At 32.1% G+C, this 12085-nt stretch overlaps 1 protein-coding gene across 1 annotated transcript in view; it reads right to left on the reverse strand.

Moving 5' to 3' along the window:
* The window catches only part of LOC111047862 (obscurin), a 210177-nt gene that overhangs the window by 75309 nt on the left and 122783 nt on the right, over positions 1–12085 (reverse strand). Inside the window, 6 exon segments of the mRNA XM_039420189.1 lie at positions 3214–3363; positions 5218–5399; positions 6849–6954; positions 7327–7502; positions 9507–9791; positions 11188–11472. Of these exon segments, the coding sequence (XP_039276123.1) occupies positions 3214–3363; positions 5218–5399; positions 6849–6954; positions 7327–7502; positions 9507–9791; positions 11188–11472 (1184 nt within the window).

Below are 12085 nucleotides of genomic sequence, written 5' to 3' on the forward strand. Positions count from 1 at the left end.
AATCTTTTCGAAACAATAGATTCCTTCTAAACAAATGAGATTGAACGATACAAGAATTACAGCCACAAATTAACGAGTCATTGATTCAAAATGACCTTGAGGTCTCATTCTCAATATTTTATAATGATTAGAAAAAACAACAGTACTTAAAAATGCTAACATGACAGAACAATAACATTTCAAACATTCGAAAAGTGATATAATTATTTTCCAGAGAGAATCATTCTATGGAAACTTTAGGTGGTAATTCACAAAGAAACTTGGTCAGAAAAATGTTCTCAAAATCTTTATCTCATCAGTTTTCAATATAAATGTATTTATTTTGGATCAAAGGATACCTAAAGGACAAATTTTGGATAACCAATACGTGAATTTATTGAGTGAAGATGCTATACTCCTTAAGGGATTTAATTGAAATGAGATAGAAAGTTAATAAGTGTTTTATCATTGAATCAGTGAGTTAATGTTTAGTGCATAACGTAGTTAATGCATGAAATGAATCAAAACAGTATAGACTGCAATTCAATTATCATGATAATCCTGACTCACGGAAATCGTCTTCCATTTTTGGGTACGTTAAATAAAAGAAGTTCCACTCAGATTAATCCAAAAATGACTTCACTCGCGATTTCTTAATCCACAAAGCTTATCAATGAAATCGAAAACAAATAATTTATTGATGTTCAATGTTTGCTACATGATAAAGAACTGATTAAGTTTTTGTTGATTGTTATTAATTGTTGGACATATCCCAAAATACTGAGACTGACTGACTTATTGTAAAGCCAATTACGATGATCTATTGCAACACAAACACAATTTTGTTTGAATGTATGCCACATATCGAATTGCATATTATCAAGTGTTTGGCTGATCTATTGACAAGAAAATAATATTATCTTGTCAATCTGTAGATAGATATTATCTAATTGGCGTTATTATTCAGCTTGAAATTATCAATTTGCAAACTTCTTAGTCAATTCATAAATTTCAATGATGAAATAATTTAGTTCAAAATTGCCTACTCCTTTTTTTTCAAGCATCATTATACTTCAAACTGTTCACATTTGAAAATACGTTTTATTATAGCTATCATGGGTTAGGGTTATCATAATTTGATAATACATATTGCTATAGGTATATTATGGGATCACAAATTACAAGAGAAATATCAGACTTCATTAATTTGAAGAGGCTTTTTCAAACCAAGTTTCTTTTTGATAAATTTTCTATAACTAGACAGAAGAGATTGAAGCATTAGAAAAGTGTTTACTCATAGTGGCTTAATAATATTCTAAGTTATGGCAACTAAAATGCCTTGAAACTTTGGTACATACAACAAATTTGAATGAATGTTCCCATTTTCAATTGGATTTGTATTTTTCAAAAAAATACAATTTTCTATTATTTATCTGAACCTGATTGCAAAATTCTGTGTCTTCAATGAAGTTGTGCATTAAGCTATGAGATCTGTATTTGCAGGTATCATAATAAATATCCATGTGTTCTAGAAAGACTTTTGATGTCCTGCATTACCTTGTGTTTCATTCTTGAAATATTAATTCAGATCTAGAAGTTCATCAATGTATGGTATATTTTTCTATCCAAAATTTGTTAAATTGAAGCCAGCACAAAATGTTTGATTGAAGAGTAATCATATCACATTGATAGTGATATTCTCCAAAAATAACCAAAACATATACGTTCAAAAATGTGAAAATAGACACAAGACGTTTTATTCAAAGAGTAGTATGTACCAGAAAAGATTACCAGCAGTCTATCAATCTAGTAGTGAAAAACTGTCAATAATTCGGCTCTATGACGAGCAGTAAAAGCAACAATTATCAATAAAATTCAAAGCTTCACATCATTTTGTACTGTGGTTGTATTTGTAGATGTGTAATGTAATGTGCTGCAATCATTATTTCAAAACGTCAGTTGAATTTAAGATAAGCTCAACTTAACTTGCACAATATTGATAATTGAGAATTATGAAATGTTTTCCAAATTTCGCGTAGGATAGAATGTAAAATAAAGCCAACTTTCCAGTGTTATTTTTGCTGCTCTAATAGAATTTATAGTAGGCCTGTGCTCATTAGTTTCAGAAAAAAGTAAAACGCTCAATTCTCTCTCTGAAGTGTGAATTTAAACTAAAATTCAAAACGAGAATTCTTATTGTTTTATGAAAGAAAATCGGGAAAAATGAGTTTCTTATACAATTAAATTGATACTATTGTATGGGAATGAGGCATTGACTCCTGGCAGAACTCCACGAATATTTGAATATTTGACGAGGTTGAGAGAGTTGTAGATATTCTTGCCAAATAAGTGATCTTGCCCAATGATTCTACGACGATTAAAGTTAAATGCACAGCTGTTTGTCATTTCAAGTTGTAAGACTGAAGGATGAATAAGAGACCAATAAGTAAGAGTGAATGAACAGTACAATGGAAGCTCATTTACAATGTCAAAGCATTATTCAAAGTGAATCGAGAAAATTCATGTAGAAGAATGCAAAATTGATTGAATTTGATACTGAGACAAGAGTGAGTTACTCAAGATCAAGAATATGGTATTACAAAACCTCATAAATACTGAATCGCTATTGTATATGCTGATATCAAATCTCACTATTTAAATCTACTGTACTTATCATGAAAATGTAAACATGAATTCTCGATTAGTTCATGGACTTTGGGGGTTGAAATCAACTTATAAGTTAGTTGAAACTGAATTCTTAATCATTGGGTAGTAAATCAAAACGTAAATCTCAAATAAGAGACTAGTGGAGTTTGCCAAGGCCAAGCCAACAAGTAATTGAGAAATGTTTTAAATCGTAAATTACAAACGTTTATTGACGTTTGCTAAGTTTTAAATCGAGAAATGTTTTAAATCGTAAATTACAAACGTTATTGCTAAGTAGCATTTGTGTATATATTTTTTCTCAACTTCTTCTAGTTCCACGGGAACAAAAGTTATGAGTTTTTCAGTAGAGAAACTTGGGTACATTTCATATTTTTAATTTGAAAAAATCATATTTTCTCAAATCTGTATGGAAATGCCATTTATGCTGACAATGGATGTTCATGTCTGATAAAAATTAATTGAATAGTTATTCATCTACTTCTAAGGATAGAGACTGGAAGAATTATTGTTTTTTTTTCGCTAGAAAGTATAATGAATAATCTGTAGGATGATCTATCACATTCATACCTTCCTCAATATCAGCCTGTTTCGCTTTTCCGATGTCTTCTTCCGTCGGTTTCTTCGTTTCCACTGCATCCTCTTCTACTTCCATCTTCTCTTCTTTGGTCCATTTCGGCGCTTCTTCTTTTTCTTCTTCTTCCACATGACTTGTTTTTGCTATTGAGACATTAAAATCACACACATGCCAAACAAAAAGGAAATAAACTCAATCTCTGAAGTCACTCAGCCAGAGCTAAAAAACTCAGGGAAAATACATGGTAGAGGCGGTTTGATATTAAAAATTAGAATGTACCCTAATTGTAATTAATAAACCATAAATATGATAGAATAACTTGGTTATTTTATTTTGAATGTGGGAGACATTCGGTCAAGGTTATTTTCTAATATTCTACTTGTTCATTTTAATCATTCTTGGAAATAATGCAAATCTCATACAATACAAATTGAAATATACATTTTTCTTCTATACTACAGTATTTGTTTGTGCAGTAAATTATCATTCAATTTATAATACAGAACCAACGTTCAAAATATTTCATGCAAGAGCCTACTTCTCTGTTCAGATAAATTCTCGAACCAGTTGGATACTATCATGCCAATTGATTTGCTTAATCCTTAGTACCTTATTAAAGTACTCTGATAGTAATTTTAGGTGTGAAGAATAGATATACTACAAAGTCAATCTTCAATAATATGTGAATCGAGTGAATTCATTTCAAAAGCAATCATACAACAAATGAATGGCATCACAAGAATATGTAGGAAAAACAAAAAATTGAAAGCAATATTCAAATTTCAAAACAAAAAAAAAAACAATGAAAATTAGGAATGAACTTCTTGAATGCCATTCATAAGTTGTTGATTGAAACATGTTAAAAATTCGGGGCAGGAACAGATTTGGATTGTGCCTGTTGGTCTTTCCCCAATTATTTGAATTTGTAATTGTGTATCGTTGTAACAATAAATTGATTATGAATTAAATGTTGTATGATGATAATAATAATACAATGAGATAAACTTAATTATTTATTGGAATAATTTATTCTTCAAACTGACTTAATCATGTAGCCTCTACGATAGGAGAAAGTCAGGTAATGGATCAAAATTCAATGATTTTGTTATCAGGATCAATACTCGGGGATAACACGTGAAATTAAATACAAAGCATATTGATAACTTGTTGAAAATTCTACTGCCAAGAGATCGCATTGCTCAATAATCTATTCAAGAATTTAATTAATGCCAGATTAAGAAAAGTAAACATCATTTCATTCATCTATAGGTAAAAATCTACACAAGAAGTATCAAAACTTCCTTATCTATACCATTAAGATGGGAACACATATAGGGCAGATTAAAAACATTGAATCAATGTATCTTCATTTCATTTCTGGAAAAAAACGATAGAAAACTTCGATTTTTATGGTGAGATGGTCTAGATGTCTGGAGCTAGAGTTGAGATGAGAATGCCATCGCTTCATAGCATGATTCTTGAAACAAGTAGGATCAAAAAAGACTTCTCACTTTGGCCAATTATGTTCGTTTTATTTCAGTACATTTTCAAGACCATTTCGTGGATTTCCAGTGTTCTGAATTTATCTCGGTGTGATCCTCAAAAGACATAGGCCTAGGATGTTGAGTTATCATTTAAACACTATGACTACTCATGGAAGAACTAATTTGAGTCAATTCAAGATTTATAATATGTGTTAGTCAGTATCATATAAAGAAGTGAAGAAAACATAAACTGGATACTTGCACCTAGATGGAATATGCTTCATTACAGTAATGCAGGGAGAATCTTTTGAACCAGACATAAATATCACTGCTTTTTATGTGTAAAATTCATAATATCTGAAGTGCGAGCAGGATTGTCCTGCATCAAAAAGTTTATGATGAAGAGCCTAACAGTAAAAACGTTAAGGGGTTTGCGAGCAGAGTTGGCAGTAGAACTTTGGAAACGGTCACTCAACAGTGGATGTCTATTAATGTAAGCTGAATATCTCTTACTGTGAACGGTAACAGTGCTTTGAGATATGGTGGTTCCCATCTCATTGCTTGCCCTGACCTCGTACTCGCCGCCATCTTCCGGCTTCACCAGTGTGAATGTCATTGAGTAGTTCTCGATGCGCTTCGAGTCTCTGGTGATCTTGATGTGCGCATCGCCCGTCACTTCTTCGCCATTCTTGAACCTGGCAACAAAGTCAGTCGTAGATTGTAGTGACAAAGTTGGGCATCATTGTACAAAATTGAGACTCAAATCAGAGTACGGTTGTTATTCATTTGTACAAGTAGTAGTCTCACTCATGTACATGTACAAGTAGGTACTTATGAGAGAAAAAACAGGCTATTCGTGGAGTATATTTCTCTTCAAAACTTAGATGAATTGGGAAAATGGTTAGGTACTTTTTTACACTTGGGAACAATTTGTCGATTTCCAGTCCAGTTATGCCCATACTTATAGTGAGGTCCACGTTATAATGGCTGTGGACAAAGATAGGAGAACAACGTTGCCGAACCTCTGTCTTGTTAATGCCTTCTATAGACGGTAGCTGATACAGGTTTTATTGCCATAATATCAACTGTTCATTCTCGTTTGAAATAATCAATTATATTTTATCAAGCAAGCCATATTTCAGGCTCAGCCTATTTTTTCCTCTAATGTCATAATTATATTATGATTGTAGTATTTTGCACAATAATAAAATAAATATTGTTCAGTAATAGCTTAATACATTTTCATAATTGAGATGAAATATTCTGTTATTTAAAATTCTGAATTATTAAAGACGATCTGGCAATAGAGAAAAGCGAGAAAGAGATAGCGCTATCAGCTTTTTCAATGATAGACAAGGATAGCAATAACATTTCTAATCAAACACTGTCATAATGTGGACCTCACTATAGATGTTTTTACTATTCTAGAAATTAAAATTGCAGGAGATTATTGTAGTTTTTTATAAACAGTCCATAGTGTGTGAGTTACTGTTTTCAGGCTAGAATTTACCAAATCAATTCAATATTTTACATGTTCATAATAAATTGATCAATGAGTTAATTAGTATTAATTACAATATTGATTGTTTGAATTGGATATTCTAAGGCTGAAAATGTTCATAATTATCTTAATAATAGGATATTATAATTATTCTTAACGATTGAAATTATGTAAAAAGATTTTTTTTACTGAGCATGTATACTGAATATGAGGATTTCAGTTCAATGAATGAGTTGAACGAATAATAAATCTGATGGATTCAATATTGTGAAATAAATTATAGAATATTAGCCTACAATCTATCAATGTATTGAATTCATTATTATTAGTTGAGAGATTTGATGGTAATTGAATGCATAACTTGTCTGATACAGAATATTGAAGGGTTAAGTGATTGTAACGAGTCTTAACTCAGCACTGGAAAAATATTTATACTTAATATATTATTATTAAATGATTCATTTTTTTTATTGCGGATAATGCCCACATGAGATGTTTGTTTGTGCTTTTTGTAATGGAATATTATCAGTATTGATGTCTTATTATTTTCAATGGCTGAATTCTTAAATTTTAGGGTATGCCTACCTACTAAGCATTACGACACTGATAAATTAGGCAAGATTGAGGATAGAGAATAGCTTACCATTTGACAGTTGGCTCAGGGACTCCTTCAATCTCTACTTCGAGAGTTAAACTATCTCCCTCATCTACCTGAACGTTCTTCAATCCTTTTCTAAACCTGGGTTTAGCTGAAAAAATATACGAGTAGTTGTCAATTTCAATTTTTAAGTATTCTCTATGAAATGATTTTAATTTCGATTCAATTTCTACACATTATGTTCAATACAGCAATCAGGTGTGACAAAACAGCATCGAAAAAATAAACGAACTTGATAAAATGACAAGAATCATGTTTATCATCGAGCTGATTCTTAAAAATGAAAAATAATATTAACATTGGGATAAATAAGTTTGGAACAGAATTGAAAATCAATTAGTTTAGTTTTATACGTTTTATAATTTCTAAATCAATCAAAAAAGAAATACCGTAAGAGTAGTTCATGATGAAAACAATTTTATTGTTATATTTATTAGAATAGGAAAATTGAATATTGACTTACAGTTGACTGTAAGATTGGAGCTAGTGGTGTTTTCACCGAGGTCATTCACAACTTTGCATGTGTATTTGCCCGACAGCTCCTTGGTAACTTCCTTTATTATCAGTTTGTAATTATCACCTTCTTCAATACGTGTGAACTCGGTCACTTTTTCCGTAATCTCAACTTCATCATGGAACCTGTGAAACACGTCAAAATTTATTGAGAATCCAACTTGCAAAATGTTTAGTGCAGTACAGAATTTTCAAGCAAAGATTTATTGGCTTAGATGAGGAAGAGAAAAACAATAACTTCAATACGTTGAATATACCGGGTGCGGCAGCAAAACTTCCTTTTTTAAAGTGAACGCTATTCAGACAGCTGATGTCGTAGTAGAGCAAATTTGGTCTTGTTAGAAAGGTCAGATCATACAGTTTTCTTCCCGACATGTTCATTCGCCATCATGCATTGGAACAATGAGAAGTGTGCATTTGCCGTTGAGACTTATTTTTCGAGCGGATGTTCAATGATCACAGCCCAGCGCGCATTTCAAAATCGCTTCAATTTAGCCCCTTTTGCAACTGTCACGGACCGGAAATCGATTGTTATGTGGGTCATTACGTTCAGACAAACTGCAAGTGCAACAAGACGAAGAACTTAAGTCCCTCGGCCACCTGAGAATATTGAGGCAGCGAGAGTTTCAATGTTGAGATCACCACAGCGTTCAGCGTTCAGCGTTCGCGTTCTGCGCGCGAAACGCGCCACAGCGTTCTTGGACTTTCTGATCGTTATGTGGGACAAATTCTTCATTTCAATCCATACAAAACAGCAATTGTGTAGGAACATTCTGAACGTGACTTCAATTAAGAGAGTACTTTCCAGGACGCCTCATCTCATTTAAGAGCGAGTTGGAGTGGCCAGCCCGATCCCGATTTGAATCCTTGTGATTTTTTCTCTGGAGGTTTTTGAAATCTCTTGTTTATTTGAACCGTCCAAGGACCCTACACGATTTTAAAACCAATATCAGGGAAGAAATTGCTAACATAACGCCTGGAATGCTGGCAGGAGTCATGACAAACGCCAAATATCGGTTTACTCAGTGTATGGAGAATGGGGGATGTCATCTACCTGACTTGATAATCAAAACTAGTTGGAACAAAACTTTAAATATGTGTCTACATTACAAAAAATAAATACAGACTTTCTGATCCATACAAATAGTTTTATTAACTTGAAAAATGAAGTATCGCTGCCGTACCCTGTAGTTGCTGTTACACATTATTCAGCAACGAAAAATCTCCTGAACGGTTCAGGTAATATAATAGTTCTTACTGGTATCATATTATTTGATTAAATTCAAAAGTGCTGTTGAAGAGGGGACAGTAAACACTTTTAGTTCACAGCTTCAGGTGTTATTATTTTAGTTTGATTAGCATAATATGAATAATAAGAGAATGAATAATTATTGATCCATAATATAAATTGTAATAGATAAAATAAATAACAAAAATACATTTTATATTATATATTTATTGAATAAATATTCAAATACATTTGAATAATATAAATTCATAGATAAAATGTGAATCCATTAGAAAAGGATTTTTAGAAATACAAAATTGATAGTATTGGAGAATAAAAAAAATAAATTTTTCTACTTGGATCATAGCTTTGTACAAATATATGACATGACAACAACTAATATAAATATTCATGTATTTACATTGTTACCTATAGAATCATAGTTTTGTAAAAAAAGAACTGTCAAGATGCAATTACAGTATTGTGAATCCATTATTCCCCCTTTCCCATTATCTATTTAATTCCAACTTTGAATTAAAAGCACTTTTGAAGTGGAAATACTTCGACTTGTTGTTTGGTCATCTTGAGACATCAATATCTGAAGAAACGTCGAAGCGTCATTGCAAAACGCTACTGGGACACTGGTCGAAGCATTGTCACTGTTAAAAAGTAAGTGTTTCAACTTCAAAAGTGTTTTTTATTTGAAGTTTGAGACAATATATTGAGTTTATGGATTGCTTTCTACAAATGAACATAGATATAATAGTCGTTTATGTATTTTGATATACTCCAGATAGTTGGATTTACATAAATACAAATCTAGTTTCTTGAAAATATAATTTTTCAAACGGGAGGAAAAAAATTGAGTTTCTATTTCCATTATAATATTTTGTTTTACTGACCATTGTACATTGGGCCGAGGGAAGGCGTCCACATTGACAGTGAACTCAACATTGGTGTCACCCTCGTTGGCAGTGCGGTCCGTCATTTTGGTTCTGAAGACGGGCGCACAGCGCACATTGAGAACTCCACTGTCGCTGATCGTCGCATACTTGTTGCTGGCCTCGCACGTGTATGTGCCCGAGTCAGTTCGACCCACTCCGCTCACCACCAGTGTGTACGTCTGGCCGTCCTCGCTTATCTTTATGTGCTTGCCGTCTGATTTCAGTGCCGACCCGTTGTGCAACCTACAACAAATAGAACATAGGAGTTATTCAAGTATTTTTATAGGGCTACTTGAGAGATAAATTACAAAGATTGTAATTATAGTGTCTAAAATAAAATCGATAAAGTATACTAGTAACGCTTCGTAATTAATGGATGTATTGATTCACCAATGAATACTTTGCATTGAATATTAGGTGTCGTCAAAGAGTTGAACTACAACTTGTTTATAAAACTAATTGAACAGTCAAATAATGACATTATATATATATATATATATATAATATATATATATATATATATATATATATATCAACAAAATCTATCTAATAAATCTATTACATCTACAGGCAAATTGAATGGAGTATGTATGCTTTATATAATGGGTTCTCTTAATTGTTAAATGTTATTACTATTATTCAAGAGCTAAGCATATGGAATTTGCATCATTTATATAAATGGTTCTCAACCAGTTACCACCATGATTATATAGGGTTAGTGAAAAATTATGGAAACAGCTCAATATTTATTTCACAAGGATAATTCGAAAGTGGGTTTCATTGAGAATCATATTCAAATTGAAAAAACTAGTTTTGGAACTAAAACAAATATGTCATTTTTGTATGAGTTATTAGAACTATTGAATTTAAATCTTTGAAACGGTTTACAATATCGATGTGTCGTTTTCGCCATTCATTTTCTCTTAAAATTCAGTATCGAAATCATGTATCACATAACCACCTTCCCATTCTAAAAATGAAGTTGAATTAAAAATGGCGCATCCAAGATGGCAGACCAAAATTTTGAAGCGACAGGAAAGTAATTTTTCAAATTCGAATAGGATCCAATTGTAAAATGAATCTTTTAAAATAAATATTCAGCTGAGCTGTTTCATAATTTTCACCAATGATCTATGTGGTGATATGGACGGAGAACACATACTTTGAATTCGAAATCAAGGATTCAACTTCAAGTTTCTAATTTAAAATAGCGGACAAATAACATCTCATGACACCTTCAACATGGAACAATATAAAATTATTTCTTGAGAGGGTTTCTTGGTATCACATCTTCAACAACCAATGAATCTGAAACATAACTGTTTGTTCTCATGAGTGAAGCATGGCTGTCAAGGCAGATTTACAAAGCTTCAAGGTGTTTGGTCTAAAACTATAATATTTGGAAGGAAACAAGCTTTTCTGAATGCATCTTAAGTAGGAGTGGCGCATTGCTAATCAATACATTGTTAATGTAAACAGGTAAACCGTTTGGTAATGTCACGCATAGAACTGTACTTCAATCAGTTAATATTTTTGTATTCTCCCAATGCAGAAACATAATTATTGGTAAAGCTTGATTTGATTCATGAATGATATTAAGCTGACAATGATGAAATGAAACTGGATTAAAATGAATTACCATTTCACTGAAGGCTGAGGATCTCCCTCGACTTTCACAGTGTAGGTGACCGTGTCATTCTCATTGGTCTCGATATTCTTTTCCATTCCTTTGATGAATTTGGGAGGACTGCGAATCTCGACCTTGCAGAAGTCGGAGCACTGGTTGACCTCATTGGTGGCTACCACACTGTAAGAGCCAGCGTCCTCCAGTCGGGCTTCCTCTATCAGCAGAGTGTACTCAGCTGACGCCTCTTCAAACAGTTTCACTCTGTCCGACGCTTTGATGCACAATCCATCTTTGTACCTTGAGAAAAAGTTTCATTCCACAATTAATTAAATCATCACAACGCATACAGTCACAAGAATATTTCCTAAAATTGTACTTCTCACCTACATTCTATAAGACGTGCTAATTGTAGAATAGTTATTTTTCAAAATAATTGCAATAGCAGACAAAAGTCATGATATTCCACACAATTAATTGAAAATGCCAACTTGAAACTTGATATTAATGAGCAATTAAAATTTTAAAGATTCGAGTGATGTGCTTGGAATGAACGCTCTTATGATTGTGGGGAAGAAAGCCATTGATATTGTCTTTGACTGATTGAACATCAGATACAGCTATTTAGATTAGTTGAAAAACTTTTCTCATAGTTGCCATAGTGGATAAACACAATCTTGTTAGTAATAATAATTATTTAATGTAAAAATAAACAATATATTATTCCTTATGACATAGATTTATTAATCTAATTATTATACTTTCTATTGAAAATAATAACTTTCTAATCATAGTTAAAAGAATATAAAGAATATGATGAGTTTAGACTTTTTGTAATTTGAACACAAAAGTTGAGAAGAATAATTCTACTCAGGAAAGAGATAATCAGCTATGCTAAATCCTTCAATCTGAC

This window comes from Nilaparvata lugens, chromosome 2 (genome assembly GCF_014356525.2).
Source record: "Nilaparvata lugens isolate BPH chromosome 2, ASM1435652v1, whole genome shotgun sequence".
NCBI lineage: Eukaryota > Metazoa > Arthropoda > Insecta > Hemiptera > Delphacidae > Nilaparvata > Nilaparvata lugens.